The following is a 19664-nucleotide window of genomic DNA, read 5'->3' as shown; positions in this document are numbered from 1 at the left end:
GCCCACATTTGACCTGGTCATGGGGGCAAACTTGTAAGAATGCACAAAGACAAAAGAGATAAAGCACATAATGAATGGTTTTAAACTCATAGTAAAATGCAACAAAAGGCCACAAACTCAGGCCCTGTACTGTTTTATCCCCAGGGAATTATGTCACATTTGAGGGCATGGTAATGTGGTCAACCAGGTCCCATTACTCTCCCTTTCTTTGTCTGAGATGGAGTGAAAATAAATGTTCTTATTAGACTCTAAATTATTTAATTTGGAGATCTAGTGCACAAATCACATAAGCACCTTCCACCATAATCAATCAAGACATTACAAAGGAGAGACATGATGGCACTGTTACTGGCAAGAAAGAGTTAGGGTCTCTGGATCTGAGTCCAGTCTCTGTTGTTTTACATTCCCATGTTCTTCCCATGTAGTTTTTTTGTTTGTTTGTTTGTTTTTAATGAAGGTAAATGTCAAATATCCCATGTAGAAATAAAGTCTTGTTGTATAGAATGAACTTTTTTTCATTCTGAAATTTCAGATTGTTCATTACTACTTTAGCCTTGTTAAAGTGTTAGTTAATCTTCTAGAACTGGCCATTTGACCTTTGAACTTGTCATATATCCCTCAGTGTGTTATAGATGGTCGAGAAGAAGGTTGTAATTGGGGTTTAGGCCATTTTTTGTGACCTTCTTTAACTCGTGCATGTCTGCTTACTTCTTGCCCACTGTGGACTCACATGTGATGCCAGGTTTGTTGTTTCTACATTGCTAAGATGTCTTTGGACAGATTTAAAGTGCACTTGTTAATTCAACCGCAGCATAAATCTACATCAAGTGAAATACATTTCAGGCCCTGCCCCTGCATCTACCCCTGCCCTGATGGGAGGTGTGCAAGATTAAAAAATACTGCATGTCAATAAAAGGCAGTGACAAAACTTAAGGACTGCACTCAGAAAAAGGGTGAACTGGAGGAAAGTCATGTGGACATTTTTGGACATCACATTGTTTTTAATCATGTTGTTATGTTCCTTCTTTTCCTCTGCTGTGTTCCCCTCCCCTCTGCAGTCCTCCTCCTGCCAGTTACAGGGACAATTTCACCTAAATGGGATGCACAAGGATGGAGATGTGGTTCTAGGTGGGCTATTTCACATCCACTTCTTTTCTTCTTATCCTGACCTGTCTTTTACCTCAGAGCCACAACAGCCTACATGTCATGGGTGAGTCTGTCAGGGAAACAGCAAAAAGCAGAAAGTCAGTTCCATCAGTGGAATGTATTTTTGATCATTTGACATTACTATGAAAGAATTGTGTGTTTATGCCATTTTTATTGCCTTCTTTGCACACCCATTATTTTTTTCTCTTTTTTTTTCCAAGTGTTGATATTGTGGTTGTTGCTATTCAACTGGCTTCATTGTTCAAAATGTTTGTCCCTGTGCAACATGTATTTTTTACTGTATCATGTTGTATATTTCAGTAGTAAATAATGGTATTTTATATGTTAGTTTTGATGTTTCAGGATTCAGACAGGCCCTGACCATGGCCTTTACCATTGATGAAATCAACAGAAACTCAAACCTGTTACCTAATGTGACTCTAGGATACAGACTATATGATAACTGCCTCCAACTAGGAATTGGATTTCGTGCAGCATTGTCATTAGCCAGTGGTCAAGAGGAACAAGTCATTTTACATAAGACCTGTGTAGGAACCCCTCCAGTCCTGGGGATTGTGGGTGATTCTTCCTCTACACGTTCTATTGCCATCTCCACTGTCTTAGGTTTGTACAGAGTGCCTATGGTAAGTTTTTCTGCCTTAACATCTATTAATTCTTTTGGATGATATTAATTTAATTTCAAATTTAATGTTGGTTGCAAAGTAGTGAACACTGAAAAGTATAAAAAGAGTGTGTTAAGGCTTTGACTGTTTTAGGACATCCTGTGTTTTTCACAGGTGAGTTACTTTGCCACATGTTCTTGCCTGAGTGACCGGCAGAAGTTTCCATCCTTTTTTAGGACGATCCCAAGTGATGCTTTTCAGGTAAAATTAATCAGGATGAGGAAAATGCACAAACATCCCTGAAAGGCAATGAAAAATATATTTATTATGTATCAGCAGTTGTATGGTGTCAGATAACAACACTGAAAGGCAGTAATTAAATGTGGTCAATAGTGGAACCTGTTTATCAGGATTTCCAGTGAAAGATTAAGCCTGTAAACCAAACTAACTAAATACTACTCTGTATTCACTTAGGTGCATGCTATGATTCAGATTCTAAAACACTTTGGCTGGACTTGGGCAGGTCTGCTGATCAGTGATAATGATTATGGATTCCACGCTGCCAGTTCCTTCCAGTCTGACCTGGGTCCATCTGGTGGAGGTTGTCTGGCATACACAGAGATTTTGCCCTGGGGTGACAACCCAGCTGAATTCAGGAGGATTGTAGATGTGATGAAGAAATCCACAGCTCGTGTGGTCATTGTGTTTGCATATCAGAGTGACATGATTAATCTCATGAAAGAGGTTGGTCTTGAAATACAACTTGATTATAGCTTAATAGAATTATAAAACCTAGACTTTTATTTGTCAAAGTGAAAGATTTGTTTCAATAATATTTTTTTCTAAGCACACCAAACAGTAATTAACTGAATAATTTACACGTACTGATTTGTTAAAGGATAATTTGAGTCAGATTACTTACTCTTACTTACTTAATTATGCTCACCTCCACTTATAATTATATTGATCATAATATTGTAATACTATAATACTTATCATCAGCTATGAAAACTAGATACTACTCTCGTGGCAGTGTGAATTTATATACTTGGTAAAATGCAATGTACAGGTGGTGAGGCAGAATGTGACAGGCCTGCAGTGGATAGCCAGTGAAGCCTGGACATCAGCTACTGTGCTCCAGACCCCCCACCTTATGCCGTACCTGGGTGGAACACTGGGCATTGCCATCCGTAGAGGAGAAATGCCAGGGCTAAGAGACTTCCTTTTACAAATACGTCCTGACCTACACCACAACAGCTATGGAAATAATGTGGTGAGAGATTAACCTTGCAATCTGATCTGCTATTTACCAGAATCAGGCATTGTCTTTATTTATAATACACAGTTTTTTAAAAACCCATTCAATTTCAGGTAAATCAGTTTTGGGAATACGCATTTCAATGTAAATTTGCACCACCTCCAGCAGGTTGGGTGGAAGCTGGGGGAGCATTATGCACTGGACAGGAAGATCTAGAGAGTGTGGAGACTGAGTTCTTGGATGTTTCAAACCTCAGGCCAGAGTATAATGTGTACAAGGCTGTGTATGCTCTGGCATATGCCCTTGATAACATGCTGCAGTGTGAGCCAGGGAGAGGGCCTTTCAGCGGGCACAGCTGTGGTAATTTACAAAGACTGGAGCCATGGCAGGTGTGATATCAGTTTACACTCTACCTGTTCATGTGACTAAATCCTTTGTTTGAGTGTTTCTTGTGGAGTACCATTTAGGGCATAGGTAGTACAAAGCTATGAGATGACTAATTGTAATATTGAAATATTACAGAAAGAACCTTATGTACAGCTGGCTAGACCTGCCATGATGACCATGGTCAAGATGGTGATCATAGCAGGTGTATGTGTGTCTAAGTGTGTGTGTGTGTGTGTGTGTGTGTGTGTCTGTCCTCTTTGGTTTTCCCTCTATCCCTTATTCTCATTTTCATAGCTCATGTATTACTTAGAAAAGGCCACAGTTCTGGTAATTTAAGACTGGAGCAGGTAAGACAGGTGTGATATCAGTTTGCACCAAAAATATACAGAGAAATATACATTGTCACTAGGTATACAATTCAGTGATATGACTTCAATTTAAGGGAAATGCTTTGTTGTGTAGTATTCGGTTTAATTATGGAATACAAAGTCAAGCTGTGATCACCATGGTTATTAAGCAGAATATATATTTTTTTGCCTATTCCCTTTGGTTTTAACTCTATCCATCATTCTTGTTTTCATAGCTTGTGTATTACTTGGATAAGGTCAACTTCACCACATCATTTGGTGATCAGATGTCATTTGATGAAAATGGTGATGTCTTACCAATCTATGATATCATGAACTGGCAGTGGCTTCCTGATGGAAGAACTGAAGTTCAGACTGTGGGTGAGGTTAAGAAGTCAGCCTTCAAAAGTGAAGAACTCACACTTGATGAAGACAAAATCTTCTGGAACTTTGAATCCAAAGAGGTCACTTCTGACTTTTCAGACTATCATCTGGCCCATGCATTACTATAGCAGTGTAAAGGAATGTAAGAATGATACATACTTATTTTCCCCCTACAGCCACCCCAGTCAGTGTGCAGTGAGAGCTGTCCTCCAGGTACCCGCATGGCCAGAAAGAAGGGGGAACCTGAATGTTGTTTTGACTGCATCCCTTGTTCTGAGGGAAAAATCACTAATAAGACTGGTGGGTGCACATTTTAAACATTGCAGTTTGGAAATACAATATATTTACATCAGTCAGCCACAGAATTAAAATATTAGTAATAGTTATAGTATATTAATTATAGTTTGGTCAAGGTTCAGGAAAGATGAGGAAAGATGAAATTGCTGTGACATTTTTCTGTATCAAACCAGAACAAAATCTTTCCCGTAAGTGTTAAGCAAGTGCTGAGAAACATGAAGAAGTTCAATCGTACTGTATTCAGTACAAATTAACATTGTACCAAAACGTCTAGCATTTCTGAGGTAAATAATTACATCATCTGTGAACATTGTAAACTGTAAATAAGATATAATCCAGTCAGCATTCCTTTTCCTTTAAAATGTATTTGCTGTTGTGGTTTAGTTGTTCACAAAGTATCAACATATCTGCAACTTGTGACCTACATTAATTAAAAAGAATTCTTTATTATGTTGATAATAGGACATAATCTAGTCAGCGTTACATGTCGTTCAAATTGTATTCACTGTTACAGCATACGACACAGGACTGATGAAGCACAACACTTTCCCTATTTTCATAGACTCCATGGAGTGCACCAGTTGTCCAGAGGATTTCTGGTCCAGCCCCCAGCGTGACCACTGTGTTCCTAAGAAAACAGAGTTCCTCTCCTACAGTGAGTCTCTGGGTATCTGCTTGGCGGCCACTTCACTGCTAGGAACATTTATCTGTGCTGTCGTCTTGGGGATATTTATTTATCATCGCCAAACACCTATAGTACGTGCCAACAATTCTGAACTTAGTTTTCAGCTATTGCTGTCACTTAAGTTATGTTTTCTGTGTTCACTACTTTTTATTGGCCGTCCCAGGCTATGGACATGCCAACTGAGACACGCAGCCTTTGGGATCAGCTTTGTGCTTTGTGTCTCATGTATCCTGGTGAAAACCATGGTGGTTCTGGCTGTGTTCAAGGCCTCCAAGCCAGGAGGTGAAGCCAGTCTGAAGTGGTTTGGTGCTATGCAGCAGAGAGGGACAGTTTTTGTTCTTACTTGCATTCAAGCAGCAATCTGTACTGCCTGGATCATCTCCTCATCACCAGCTCCTCATAAAAATACCCAATACCACAATGACAAGATAGTTTATGAGTGTGTAGTTGGGTCCACAGTTGGTTTTGCAGTGTTACTTGGCTATATTGGTTTACTAGCTATCCTAAGTTTCCTGTTAGCATTTCTGGCAAGGAATCTTCCAGACAGTTTCAATGAGGCCAAGCTCATCACTTTCAGCATGCTGATCTTCTGTGCTGTGTGGGTGGCATTTGTCCCTGCTTATATCAGCTCACCAGGCAAATATGCAGATGCAGTGGAGGCATTTGCCATCCTGGCCTCCAGTTTTGGCCTCTTGGTGGCACTGTTTGGACCTAAGTGTTACATAATCCTGCTGAGACCAGAGAGAAACACAAAGAAAGCTATCATGGGTCGAGGCATTGAGTCATAAAAATTTTAGACTTAATAGAATAAATCAATTTCCTTTCTACAATAGAAAAATATGTGCAGAAAAATATGTTATGTAATTGAGAAAGAAGAACTGATGCCAAATAAATATATGTGAATATGAAGTCTCTTAAAACATGGATCATATGTGTAAGAACACTTAAACAGAATGAGTTATTCCATTTTTTCCAGGGTTCAATTAAAGTACAAAGTGCTGACTCCTGAAATGCTGTTTATGACCTTTGTGACTTTTCATGGTGTATTTTAACATCACACCTGATTAAATTGTAAGTTACTTTCTCATAATACATTATGCAGAGTAAATGATTTCATCCAACAATAACTATTTTTGTATTTATAGAGCTGTATAGAGCTAATGTGGGCCCTAGAGATACATACATTTTCTATATTGCACCCAAAATCAAAAAGATCCTCTCATCTCCTGAGTCCCATAACATCAACAGGAACAAAATTATGGAGGTACTGTCTTGTAAAGATGCATTGATCTACGGCCTCTCGAGTATAATGTAACTGAGTCCAAGCATCAGACTTCACTGTGAACCTGAAGTGCTTTAAAATTCCATTGATTGTTGTTCCTAAACAGAGACTGGTCAAAAAGCAAATTAGAAAGCCCAATATATTGTCATCTACAGTATTACAGTATCTTTGAGAAATTGCTATTGAGCATCAACCCTCACAGCATTAGGCCTCCAGATATTGTTGTGATCATTTCTGTGGTTGTAAAAAAGTGATGGGAAACACAATGGTTACAGCCTTGGCCATTTTATTGACCGGTGTCTATGTTTTCCACTGTTTTCTGTGATAGTTTTTGCTTGATGTGTCCTCTTCCTGTGAGGAAATTTAAGTGTATACTTTCATATCTCCTCCTGGCCAGGGAGCACCTCCGCAACATCTTAGTGTTTTAAAATGCTTGGGTGCAACTCTGGACAGTGTCTGGACCTGATTCTGCAGACATTATCCAGAATTCATATGTGAAAGCAGCTTTACTAGCAGTGGTGAACACAGAAATCTGTAGGTTACATGCGTAATCCTGAGTGGAGACATTGCTCCACCCTACATAATATTCCATATGTACAAGGACTGACCTTAACAGGGGCAGGTAATGTGGATACTCTGTAAGACACATCACCCATGGTAGCTACACACTGATTGGAGACACATGGCTATATAAGCACCACAAAAAGGCAACCTTTGCAATTAACTTTGACTGGAACACATTCCAGATTAGCCTGCAGGTGTAGAGATCACTCCACTCAGAGAACTCTCAGAGACTCTCACCCTACATATTCCACAGACATGGAGTTTAAAAGACACATCATCCCTGCTTGAGCATGAAATGCCAGTTGAGTTCAAGAATGCTCACCCATGTGCTCAGAATAAAGTAAATAAACTATATACTGTATGTATCTGCTAGACAAGTAGTTTTACTGAAGGGTGAAACAATCTGTCTGCTTAACATACATAACAATAAGTCCACTTAACCCCTTAATGCCGATTGTCACGAATTCGCATCATACCGTTTGCATTCAGACTGCAGCCGAGATAGCGTCAGCTTGAAAGCAAAAACACAAATAATTAATTTTTTTATACAATTGTAAATACATTCAGGCATCAAGGGGTTAATATGAAATTCAAAAATCCTAATACTGACATAGTGTGGCTGTCATGCAGTTTTCAGTAGAACGTAATTGTAATTGCAGTTAACCACAACTTATATATGGTTTGGAAACACTGCAAAGGCAAGTAGAGCTACTGGAAGGTGAATTAGTCTGTCCACTTATGTACAACTAATATGATATTCAAAAAGCTAACATAATGTACTGACATAATGTAACTGCTGTGCAAGTAGAACTCAATCATTGCAGTCTTTCACAACTTAAATTTAGGATGTAAACATTTCTAACATGGCCTTGAAGAGATGTTATCAACACTTGAATTTGGTCTCAAAACAAAATCTATCCAAGAAAAAATACATTTTAGGCCCTGCCCCTATTTCTTCATCTGCCCTGATGGGTGGTATACAAGAGTAAACATTTCGGTAAGTCAATAAAAGGGGGTGGCAGTGATAAACTGTAAAGACTGCACTCAGAAAAGGGGTGAACCAGAGGAAAGTCATGTGGAGATTTTTTGCCTCCAGTCTGGTCTTATTCTTATTGATGTGTTCCTGCTTTTCCTCTGCTGTGTCCTCCTCTCTTTATTCCTCCTCCTGTCTGTTACAGGGACAGTTTCACCTAAATGGGATGCACAAGACTGGTGATGTGGTTCTAGGTGGGCTATTTGGAATCCACTTCTTTTCGACTTATCCTGACCTGTCTTTTACCTCAGAGCCACAACAGCCTATCTGCCATGGGTGAGTCTGTCAGGGAAACAGCAAAAGGCAGAAATTGGGAAAATCAGTCCCATTAGAAGAATGTAATTTTGACCATCTAATTTTACTGTAAAAGAATTGCATTTTGTATTTATGTCATTTTTAATTCAAGTATTATTATCATGGTTGTTGCTATTCAGCCAGATTAGCTGTGTGCAAAATCTGTAGTTCTGAAACATGTTTGTACAGATAAAGTATGTTGTATTTTTCACTAGTAAACAGTGGGATTTTATGTGTTAGTTTTCATATTTCAGGATTCAGACATGCCCAGACCATGGCCTTTGCTATTGATGAAATCAACAGAAACTCCAACCTGCTACCTAATGTGACTCTGGGATATAGTCTGTATGATAACTGTGTCCAATTAGGAGTTGGATTCCGTGCAGCATTGTCAGTAGCCAGTGGTCGAGAGGAGCAAGTTATATTACATGACACTTGTGTAGGAACCCCTCCAGTTCTAGGGATTGTGGGTGATTCTTCATCTACACGTTCTATTGCCATCTCCTCTGTCTTAGGTTTGTACAGAGTGCCTACGGTAAGTTTTTCTGCTTTACAATCTAACAATTCTGGAAAGTTTAGATACCCAGTAAAGGCTTTGAATGTTTTTAGGATTTGAAGTCTTTTTTCCACAGGTGAGTTATTTTGCTACATGTTCCTGCCTGAGTGACCGGCAAATGTTTCCATCCTTCTTTAGGACGATCCCAAGTGATGCTTTCCAGGTGAAAATCTATCAGTAAAAGAAAAATGGATAAAATAATACATGCTGGCATATTATCAAGAACAATACCATACTGCAATGAAAAATGCACACAATTTATGTATCAGCATATCAGCATGAACATTATTTCACAACACTGAAAGTCAACAACTAAACATGGTCAACTGTGAAACAGGTTTAGCAGGATTATTCCAGCCTGTGTTCTAATCCCTCCACTCTGTCCTCATCTAGGTACATGCTATCATTCAGATTTTAAAACGCTTTGGCTGGACTTGGGCGGGTCTGCTGATCAGTGACAATGATTATGGAGTCCATGCTGCCAGTTCCTTCCAATCTGACCTCGGTCCATCTGGTGGAGGTTGTCTGGCCTACACAGAGATATTGCCTGCGGATGGAGATCAATCTGAACTGAAGAGGATTGTGGATATGATGAAGAACTCCACAGCTCATGTGGTCATTGTGTTTGCAAATCAGGGACACGTGATTAACCTCATGGAAGAGGTTTGGCTTGAAATAGAGTTTTATTTGTCTAACAGAAAAATTAAACTCAATAATTTATGATAATACCTTGCCACAAAAAATAAATTACACCTCTGGTTATTTAAGGTACAGTTTGAATGAAATCATTTACTCAGACAAATTACACTGACCTCCTATCAAGCCAGGCATCATTTATAACACTGTAAAATACAGGACTGCACCTGTGCATGAATGAGTAGAACAAGACATTGACCATATAAACAGTGCGTAATTAAGAAAGCCAAATACTACTTCTGTGGCATGGTAGTATTAATTTATATACTTGTTATAACACAATGTACAGGTGGTGAGGCAGAATGTGACAGGACTGCAGTGGATAGCCAGTGAATCCTGGACATCAGCTGCTGTGCTCCAGACCCCCCGCCTCATGCCGTACCTGGGTGGAACACTGGGCATTGCCATACGTCGAGGAGAAATACCAGGGCTCAGAGACTTCCTGTTACAAATACGTCCTGACCTACACCACAACAACAGCTATGAAAATAGCATGGTGAGAATTTAACCTTGCAATCTGATCTGGTATTGACAAGAATGATGTATCATGTATCCTTTTTTTTTTTTTAATACATTGCAGGTAAATCAGTTTTGGGAACACACATTTCAGTGTAGATTTGCACCACCTCCAGCAGGTTGGGTGGAAGCTGGAGGAGCATTATGCACTGGACAGGAAGATCTAGAGAATGTGGAGACTGAGTTCTTGGACATTTCAAACCTCAGGCCAGAGTATAATGTGTATAAGGCTGTGTATGCTCTGGCATATGCCCTTGATAACATGCTGCGCTGTGAGCCAGGGAGAGGACCTTTCAGTGGGCACAGCTGTGGTAATTTACAAAGACTGGAGCCATGGCAGGTGTGATATCAGTTTACACTCCATCTGTTCATGTAACTAAATCCTGTGTTTTAGTATTTCTTGTGGAGTAGCATTTAGGATATAGGATTAAATATAAAGTTTTAAGACTATTCTAATATAACAGATACCTGAGGGGGTTTTATCTATTGATGACTAGTAACAGTGGATAGTATTATTAGGTAAGATTTAGATCCTGTTCATTAGAGATAGAATTTTTTTTCATGTATTCTCTTTGGTTTTCCCTCTGTCCCTTAATCTCATTCTCATAGCTTGTGTATTACTTGGAAAAGGTCAACTTCACCACATCATCTGGTGATCAAGTGTCATTTGATGAGAATGGTGATGTCTTACCAATCTATGATATCATGAACTGGCAGTGGCTTCCTGATGGAAGAACTAAAGTTCAGACTGTGGGTGAGGTTAAGAAGTCAGCCTTCAAAGGTGAAGAACTCACACTTGATGAAGACAAAATCTTCTGGAAATTTGAATCAAAAGAGGTTTCTTCTGATTTTTCAGACTCCTATTTTCTAACCGATGGATTGTCAGTGGCAGCGTAAAGGGGTGTAGAGTAACATACTTATTTTCTCCCTACAGCCACCCCGGTCAGTGTGCAGTGAGAGCTGTCCTCCAGGTACCCGCGTGGCCAGAAAGAAGGGGGAACCTGAGTGTTGTTTTGACTGCATCCCTTGTTCTGATGGAAAGATCAGCAATAAGACTGGTGGCTAATCATTTTGAACATTGCAATTTAGAGATAAAATACACATAGACCAATAATCGATAGCATTATAGCATTAAAATTGTAACAAATACATTTTATCGGAACCACAATTGTGCTGATATAGTGCTGCAAAATTGGATATTTTTGATGTAAAGAAATGCTTTGTCTGAGAACATCTTACTGGACACATTTGAAACTTGTAAACTACATTAATTAATGAGATTTCTTCATTATGTTAATAATAAGACATAATCCAGTCAGCATTCCTTTTCCTTTAAAATGTATTTGCTGTTGTGGTTTAGTTGTTCATAAAGTATCAACATATCTGCGACTTGTGACCTACATTAATTAAAAAGAATTCTTTATTATGTTGATAATAGAACATTATCTGGTCATGGTTGTGTCCTTTAAATTGTATTTACTGTTACAGCTTAGTTGTTTATAGACAGAATTTCTACAACAGAGGATTGATGACGCAAAATGCTTTCTCTGTTTTCATAGACTCCATGGAGTGCACCAGTTGTCCAGAGGATTTCTGGTCCAGCCCCCAGCGTGACCACTGCGTTCCTAAGAAAACAGAGTTCCTCTCCTACCATGAGTCTCTGGGTATCTGCTTGACAGCCACCTCACTGCTGGGAACATTTATCTGTGCTGTTGTCCTGGGGATATTTATCTACTATCGCAGAACACCTATAGTTCGTGCCAACAATTCAGGACTTAGTTTCCAGCTATTGCTGTCACTTAAACTATGTTTCCTGTGTTCACTGCTATTTATTGGCCGTCCCAGACCGTGGACATGCCAACTGAGACATGCAGCATTTGGGATCAGCTTTGTGCTTTGTGTCTCATGCATCCTGGTGAAAACCATGGTGGTTCTGGCTGTGTTCAAGGCCTCCAAGCCAGGAGGTGAAGCCAGTCTGAAGTGGTTTGGTGCTGTGCAGCAGAGAGGGACAGTTCTTGTTCTTACTTCTGTCCAAGCAGTAATCTGTACTGTTTGGATTGTCTCTTCATCACCAGCTCCTCATAAAAATACCCAATACCACAATGACAAGGTAGTTTATGAGTGTATAGTGGGGTCCACAGTTGGTTTTGCAGTGTTACTTGGTTATATTGGTTTACTGGCTATCCTCAGCTTCCTGTTAGCATTTCTAGCAAGGAATCTTCCAGACAGTTTCAATGAGGCCAAACTCATCACTTTCAGCATGTTGATTTTCTGTGCTGTGTGGGTGACATTTGTCCCTGCTTATATCAGCTCACCAGGCAAATATGCAGATGCAGTGGAGGCATTTGCCATTTTGGCCTCCAGCTTTGGCCTCTTGGTGGCACTGTTTGGACCTAAGTGTTACATAATCCTGCTGAGACCAGAGAGAAACACAAAGAAAGCTATCATGGGTCGAGGCACTTAAAAGTCATAAAAATTGCACTTAATTTCATAGGACAGAATTTACCAACTTCCTCTGCAAATAAAACTTCCTCTGTTAACAGTAATAGCAATATTATGTAATTGAGAAAGAACGTCTGATGCTACTGTGGTATATTCGATGGTGATGATGTGAAGATGATGAAGAGAAGATCTTCACTGACACTGTCTTACTTGCATATAGAAGTTTATTGCAAAGAAGTCCAGCATCAAAACAAGCACTGCAGTAGCTTGTGAGAGGATCCAAGCCAATATGGATCTCTCTCCTAACAGCTCTCAACATCAGTATATATATATGTTAGTCGTCTTTACGATTTATAGCGAGACATCGGGCTCTCACTCAATGACCTCACTTTTCTAAGAAACAGAGAGAAGGGAGGAAAGGCCCTCTCCCTATCCCTTATATGTATATGTTCATGGCTACTAACCTAAACATGAACCCAAAGAATGGAAAGACATACATGGAGCTTCAGGCATTCCAAGAGAGTAAAAACCATTTATGGAACGTCAGACACTACACTACATACATATATAATCAGGGTTGAAGTATGGAGTTATAAAAATTGCTCTTAATTTTGTAGAACAATGTAAATCAATTTCATACAATGCAAAAATATTGTAAGAAAACTACTAAAAAAGTAATCACAACATTATATAATAAAGAAAGAAAGGCTAATCCCACCTACATGTATGTGAATATGAAATCTTTTACAATCTGCATAACATGCATAAGATTACTAAAACACAGCAGCCTCAATAAAAGGACATCACAGTTTCTCTGTTGTTCTTCCAGAGGATTCTCAGGAAATACAGTCTCTGCTGTGCCTTCTTCAGAAGCACAGTGGAAGACACCACAGAACACAACACAGTAAACCAAGCAGTCCTAGGAAATGGCAGTTGAGTTTGAGAATGCTCGCCCGTGTGGTGAGAGTAGGAAGTATTTGTAAAAATTACTGTATGTATCTGCTCATTAATCAGTACTAAACAGGAGAACAGGCAAGTAGTTTTACCAGAAGGTGAAACAGTCTGTTTATTTGATGTACAATTTAACATACATATCACTGAGACCACTTAATGACATTAAACGAACCTAATAAAGAATAACACAACTATTTGTAAAAAAAAAAATAGAATACAAATATTGTATGTATCTGCTAGGCAAGAAGTTTCACAGAAGGGTGAAACAGTCTGTCTACTTAACATACATATCAATGAATCCACTTGTCATGTCATTCAAAAATCCTAATACTGACATAATGTGACTGTTGTGCAATTTTCAGTAGAACTCAATCATTGCAGTCATCCAAAACTTAAATTTAGGTTGAAAACATGACTAATATTGCCTTGGAGAGATGTTATCAAAAGTATATACATTAATTTGGCCTCAATACAAAATCTATCTGGACAAAATAATGCATTTTAGGCCCTGCCCCTACCTCTTCATCTGCCCTGATAGGTGGTGTGCAAGATTAAATAATACTGTAAGTCAATAAAAGGGGATGTCAGAAATAAAGCTTAAAAACTGCTTTCAGAAAAGGATTGAGGAAAGTCATGTGGACATTTTTAGACACTAGCTTGCTCTTGTTCTTGATGTTGTATTCCTCTGCTGTATCCTCCCCTCTTTACTCTTCCTCTTGTCGTTTATGGGGACAGTTTCATCTAAATGGGATGCACAAAGTTGGAGATGTGGTTCTAGGTGGGCTGTTTCACATCCACTTCTTTTCTACTCATCCTGACCTGTCTTTTACCTCAGAGCCACAACAGTCTACCTGTTATGGGTGAGTCAGTCAGGGGAAACAGGGAAACAGCAAAAAGCAGAAACTGAGAAAGTCAGTTCCATCAGTAGAGTGTACTTTTGATCATTTGACATTACTATGAAAGAATGTCTAAACATATTGCTGTTTTACACAGCCTCTCCAATTTATTTTTGTTATTCAAGTATTATTATTATTATGGTTGTTGCTTTTAAACTGGATTAATCGTTTGCAAAATCATGTTTTTACAGATACAGTATTATGTTGTATTTTCCAGTAGTAAACAGTGATATGTTTGTGTTAGTTTTGATGTTATAGGATTTAGGCTGGCCCAGACCATGGCCTTTACTATTGATGAGATCAACAGAAACTCCAACCTGCTACCTAATGTGACCCTGGGATACAGTCTGTATGATAACTGCGTCCAACTAGGAGTTGCATTCCGTGCAGCATTGTCATTAGCCAGTGGTCAAGAGGAGCAAGTTATATTACATCAATCTTGTGAAGGATCCACTCCAGTTCTCGGGATTGTGGGTGATTCTTCTTCTACACGTTCTATTGCCATCTCCACTGTCTTAGGTTTGTACAGAGTGCCTATGGTAAGTTTTTCTGCCTTAACATCTATTAATTCATCTTAATCATTTTGATGTTATTGCAAATTTAAAGTCAGTTATACAGCAGTGAACACGTAAAGGTTGAAACACCCAGTAAAACCTTTGAATGTTTTTAGGATTAAAGTCTGTGATTTTTACAGGTGAGTTATTTTTCCACATGTTCCTGTCTGAGTGACCGGCAAAAGTTTCCATCCTTCTTTAGGACGATCCCAAGTGATGCTTTCCAGGTGAAAATCTATCAGCAAAAGGAAAATGGATAAAATAAAACATGTACAACTAGAATTCATCACCAAGAACAACCCCATATTGCAGTAAAAAAAAAAAAAGTACACTGTTTTTTCTATCAGTAGTAACATTATGTCATAACAGTGAGAGGCAATAACTTAACATGTTCAACTGTGCAACCTATTTAGCAGGAGAGATTATTCTAGTTTGTGCACTAATCCCTCCTCTCTGTACTCACTTAGGTGCGTGCTGTCATTCAGATACTAAAATACTTTGGCTGGACTTGGACAGGTCTGCTGATCAGTGATAATGATTACGGACTCCATGTTGCCCGATCATTCCAATCTGACCTGGGTCCATCTAGTGGAGGTTGCTTGGCCTACACAGAGATTTTACCCAGGGGTGACAACCCAGTTGAAATACAGAGGATCGTGGATGTGATGAAGAAATCCACAGCTCGTGTGGTCATTGTGTTTGCGAATCAGAGACATGTGATTAAACTCATGGAAGAGGTTTGGCTTGAAATATAATTTGATTATAGACTAACAGAATTATAGAACCTACAGTTTCTTTTGTTAAACAGAAAGATTAAATTCAGCAATTTACAATTATGTTTTGCCAACACACACTATAGATTAAATTAAAGGACAGTTTGAGTGAGATCACTTCTTCAGACGCATTACAATAACCTCCAGTCATGATCACCTTCACTTTGTCCATTATAATATGTAAAACACGGTAGTGCACCTGTTTACGAATGAGTAAAACAAGACATTGACCATGTGAAGTGTGTATAACTCAGAAAACTAGATAATATTTTTGTGGCATGGCAGAATCAGTTTATAAACTAGGTATAATGCAATATGCAGGTGGTGAGGCAGAATGTGACAGGCCTACAATGGATAGCCAGTGAAGCCTGGACAGCATTTGCTGTGCTCCAGACTCCTCGCCTAATGCCGTACCTGGGTGGAACATTGGGCATTGCTGTCCGTCGAGGAGAAATACCAGGGCTCAGAGACTTCCTGTTACAAATACGTCCTGACCTACACCACAACAACAGCTATGGAAATAATGTGGTGGGATTTTAACCTTGCAATCTGGTCTGATTTTCACAAAGCTGATATATTGTCATTGTTTGTATCACACAGTTTTGAATATTTTTCAGGTAAATCAATTTTGGGAACACACATTTCAATGTAGATTTGCACCAACTCCAGCAGGTTGGGTGGAAGCTGGGGGAGCATTATGCACTGGACAGGAAGATCTAGAGAGTGTGGAGACTGAGTTCTTGGATGTTTCAAACCTCAGGCCAGAGTATAATGTGTACAAGGCTGTGTATGCTCTGGCATATGCCCTTGATGACATGCTGCAGTGTGAGCCAGGGAGAGGGCCTTTCAGTGGGCACAGCTGTGGTAATTTACAAAGACTGGAGCCATGGCAGGTGTGATATCAGTTTACACTCCATCTGTTCATGTTACTACAACCTGTGTTTGAGCATGTCTCTTGGAATACCATTTAGTGTATATATAAGCTATGTGATGACCAACTGTAATATGCATTACAGATAGCTGAAACAATTTTATCTACTGCTAGCTGGTCCTGCTATGTCATGCCATCTATTCTTAATGCCATGGTCATTAAGAATAGATTTTTTTTCATCTATCCTCTTTGGTTTTCCCTCTATCCTTTATTCCCATTCTCATAGCTTGTGTATTACTTGGAAAAGGTCAACTTCACTACATCATTTGGTGATCAAATGTTGTTCGATAAGAATGGTGATGTCTTACCAATCTATGATATCATGAACTGGCAGTGGCTTCCTGATGGAAGAACTAAAGTTCAGAATGTGGGTGAGGTTAAGAAGTCAGCCTTCAAAGGTGAAGAACTCACACTTGATGAAGATAAAATCTTCTGGAGCTTTGAAACCAAAGAGGTTATTTCTGACTCCTATCCTCTGGCCCATGCATTTGTCACTATAAGAGTGTCAAGGAGTAGAAAATATCTATTTGTCTTTTTTTAGCCATTGCAGTCAGTGTGCAGTGAGAGCTGTCCTCCAGGTACCCGCGTGGCCAGGAAGAAGGGGGAACCTGAGTGTTGTTTTGACTGCATCCCTTGTTCTGAGGGAAAGATCAGCAATAAGACTGGTGAGTGTTCATTGTAAACACTGCCGTTTGGGGATATAATATGTTCACACCAGTCAGCCACAGCATTGAATTATTGAAAGTGTCACAGCAACCATAGTCATTATAATTTTTTGTATGTTTGGTTGGTTGTTTTTTTGGAATGAATGAATGAAGAGCTGCATTTATTAATGTGGTGGATGTTAAGCAAACAAAGCTCACAACTGTCCCCCCATCGTGTCTGTAAAATGTTAACAAATGTTGTGTCTGAACCAGACAAAAATCTTTCTCTAACCTTAACCAATTCCTGTGAGTGCCTAAACATATTCATGAAAAAGTTTAATCATGCTATAGTCACTAGAGAATGGATATTTTCACAAGATCAGATATTTTGGAGGTAAACAAAATATTTTACTCATGTGTTCAGTATCAACATATTTACAACTTGTCAGTTTAGTGAATTAACAAAATTTCTTAGTCATTTTAATATTAAAACATAATCCAGTTAACATTACATAACTTTAGAATTTGCTGTTGCAGTTTAGTTGTTTATAAACAGAATTTCTATGATATAGGGTTGATGTAGTGTAACACTTTATTTTGTTTAAAACATTATTTTCCTAGATTCCATGGAGTGCACCAGCTGTCCAGAGGATTTCTGGCCCAGTCCTCAGCGTGACTACTGTGTTCCTAAGACATCAGAGTTCCTCTCCTTCCATGAGTCTCTGGGTATCTGTTTGACAGCCACCTCACTGCTGGGAACATTTATCTGTGCTGTTGTCCTGGGGATCTTTATTTATCATCGCCAAACACCTATAGTTCGCGCTAACAATTCAGAACTTAGTTTCCAGCTGTTGTTGTCACTTAAGCTTTGTTTCCTATGTTCATTGCTGTTTATCGGTCGTCCCAGACCATGGACATGCCAACTGAGACATGCAGCATTTGGGATCAGCTTTGTGCTTTGTGTGTCATGTATCCTGGTGAAAACCATGGTGGTTCTGGCTGTGTTCAAGGCCTCCAAGCCAGGAGGTGAAGCCAGTCTGAAGTGGTTTGGTGCTGTGCAGCAGAGAGGGACAGTTTTTGCTCTTACTTGCATTCAAGCAGTAATCTGCACTGCTTGGATTGTCTCTTCATCACCAGCTCCTCATAAAAACACTGAATACCACAATGATAAGATAGTTTATGAGTGTGTAGTTGGGTCCACAGTTGGTTTTGCAGTGTTACTTGGCTATATTGGTTTACTGGCTATCCTGAGTTTCCTGTTAGCATTTCTAGCGAGGAATCTTCCAGACAGTTTTAATGAGGCCAAACTCATAACTTTCAGCATGTTGATCTTCTGTGCAGTGTGGGTGGCATTTGTCCCTGCTTATATCAGCTCACCAGGCAAATATGCAGATGCAGTGGAAGCATTTGCCATCCTGGCCTCCAGTTTTGGCCTCTTGGTGGCGCTGTTTGGACCCAAATGTTACATAATCCTGCTGAGACCAGAGAGAAACACAAAGAAAGCTATCATGGGTCGAGGCATCAAGTCATAAAAATTGCACTTAATTTCATTAGACAGAATAAATCACTTTCATTCATACAATATAGAAATACTGTCAGACAAAGTGTGTTAATATTGATTAAAAAAATATGTTATTGAGAAAGAAGGGCTGATAGCACTTACATTTATGTGAATATGAAATCTTTTACAACTTTGATGTGTAACAAGACTTAGATACAATGACTTATTTTATTTTTTCCAGGGTTTAATTAAAGTACAAAGCACTTACTCTTCAAATGCTGTTCATGGCCTTTGTGACTTTTTATGATGTAAGTTAACCTCACACCTGATTAAACTTATTTTCTCTGAATACATTATTCAGATTATATATATATATTGCACCCAAATTCAAAAAGATCCTCTCATTTACTGAGTCTCAAAACACCAACAGAGACAAAATCATGGAGCTATTGTCCTTTGAAGATGCAGTTATCTATGGGTTCTCTCATGTGCAATGTAACTGAAGGAAACATTGATTGAAGTATGTGACATTCGAGCTTCAGACATGACTGTGAAAATGAAGTGCTTTGAAAGCCCACTGATTGTTGTTTATAAACAGAAACAAAAAAAAAAAGACCAAAATATTGGTATCAACAGTATTACAGTAGGTTTGAAAAATTTTATTGATCATTAGGATTCTGAAGATCAGGCTTCCAGATATTGCTATCATCATTTGTCTGGTTGTAAAGTGGTTGGAAACAGTGGTTACATCCCTAGCCATTGTATTGACGTGTCTATTTTCTTCCACTGTTCTGTGTGACTATTTTTGAGTGAAAGTGTGTGTTCTGTTCCTGTAAGGATACACTTTCATGTCTCTGCCTGACAGGATGTGTTTGTGTGTGTGTGTGTGTGTGTGTGTGTG

The 19664-nt window shown here is 39.0% G+C and overlaps 3 protein-coding genes across 3 annotated transcripts; all 3 read left to right on the top strand.

The window, feature by feature from the left end:
• Positions 1–971: 971 nt before the first annotated feature.
• LOC108875558 (extracellular calcium-sensing receptor-like) lies at positions 972–5915 on the top strand. Its single transcript, XM_018664556.1, has 9 exons — positions 972–1210; positions 1496–1790; positions 1944–2030; positions 2244–2513; positions 2839–3042; positions 3141–3416; positions 3998–4225; positions 4322–4445; positions 5005–5915. The coding sequence occupies exons 1-9, from the start codon at positions 972–974 to the stop codon at positions 5913–5915; spliced, it is 2634 nt and encodes an 877-aa protein (XP_018520072.1).
• Positions 5916–8046: 2131 nt separating this feature from the next.
• Positions 8047–12532, top strand: LOC108875557 (extracellular calcium-sensing receptor-like). Its single transcript, XM_018664555.2, has 9 exons — positions 8047–8282; positions 8541–8835; positions 8933–9019; positions 9250–9519; positions 9842–10048; positions 10133–10408; positions 10678–10905; positions 11003–11126; positions 11628–12532. The coding sequence occupies exons 1-9, from the start codon at positions 8047–8049 to the stop codon at positions 12530–12532; spliced, it is 2628 nt and encodes an 875-aa protein (XP_018520071.2).
• Positions 12533–14145: 1613 nt separating this feature from the next.
• On the top strand, positions 14146–18794 carry LOC108875556 (extracellular calcium-sensing receptor-like). Its single transcript, XM_018664553.2, has 9 exons — positions 14146–14324; positions 14605–14899; positions 15055–15141; positions 15382–15651; positions 16009–16215; positions 16305–16580; positions 16845–17072; positions 17160–17283; positions 17884–18794. Exons 1-9 carry the CDS (start codon positions 14215–14217, stop codon positions 18792–18794), a joined length of 2508 nt encoding a protein of 835 aa, XP_018520069.2. The 5' UTR covers positions 14146–14214.
• The last annotated feature ends 870 nt before the right edge of the window (positions 18795–19664 follow it).

This window comes from Lates calcarifer, unplaced genomic scaffold (assembly GCF_001640805.2).
Source record: "Lates calcarifer isolate ASB-BC8 unplaced genomic scaffold, TLL_Latcal_v3 _unitig_569_quiver_1780, whole genome shotgun sequence".
Lineage (NCBI taxonomy): Eukaryota > Metazoa > Chordata > Actinopteri > Centropomidae > Lates > Lates calcarifer.
The sequence above is the reverse complement of the archived record's forward strand: the minus strand, read 5'-3'. Positions and strand labels throughout refer to the sequence as shown.

What these genes read in the sequence shown, in the direction of transcription:
- LOC108875557 (XM_018664555.2), top strand. Translation starts at nt 8,047, where the DNA reads ATGTGGAGATTTTTTGCCTCCAGTCTGGTCTTATTCTTATTGATGTGT. An exon ending in CAACAGCCTATCTGCCATGG is followed by an intron (nt 8,283 to 8,540) that starts GTGAGTCTGTCA and finishes TTTATGTGTTAG; the next exon opens with TTTTCATATTTCAGGATTCA. An exon ending in AAAGACTGGAGCCATGGCAG is followed by an intron (nt 10,409 to 10,677) that starts GTGTGATATCAG and finishes TCATTCTCATAG; the next exon opens with CTTGTGTATTACTTGGAAAA.
- LOC108875558 (XM_018664556.1), top strand. Translation starts at nt 972, where the DNA reads ATGTGGACATTTTTGGACATCACATTGTTTTTAATCATGTTGTTATGT. An exon ending in TCCCAAGTGATGCTTTTCAG is followed by an intron (nt 2,031 to 2,243) that starts GTAAAATTAATC and finishes GTATTCACTTAG; the next exon opens with GTGCATGCTATGATTCAGAT. An exon ending in ACAGCTATGGAAATAATGTG is followed by an intron (nt 3,043 to 3,140) that starts GTGAGAGATTAA and finishes ATTCAATTTCAG; the next exon opens with GTAAATCAGTTTTGGGAATA.
- LOC108875556 (XM_018664553.2), top strand. Translation starts at nt 14,215, where the DNA reads ATGCACAAAGTTGGAGATGTGGTTCTAGGTGGGCTGTTTCACATCCAC. An exon ending in TCCCAAGTGATGCTTTCCAG is followed by an intron (nt 15,142 to 15,381) that starts GTGAAAATCTAT and finishes GTACTCACTTAG; the next exon opens with GTGCGTGCTGTCATTCAGAT. An exon ending in AAAGACTGGAGCCATGGCAG is followed by an intron (nt 16,581 to 16,844) that starts GTGTGATATCAG and finishes CCATTCTCATAG; the next exon opens with CTTGTGTATTACTTGGAAAA.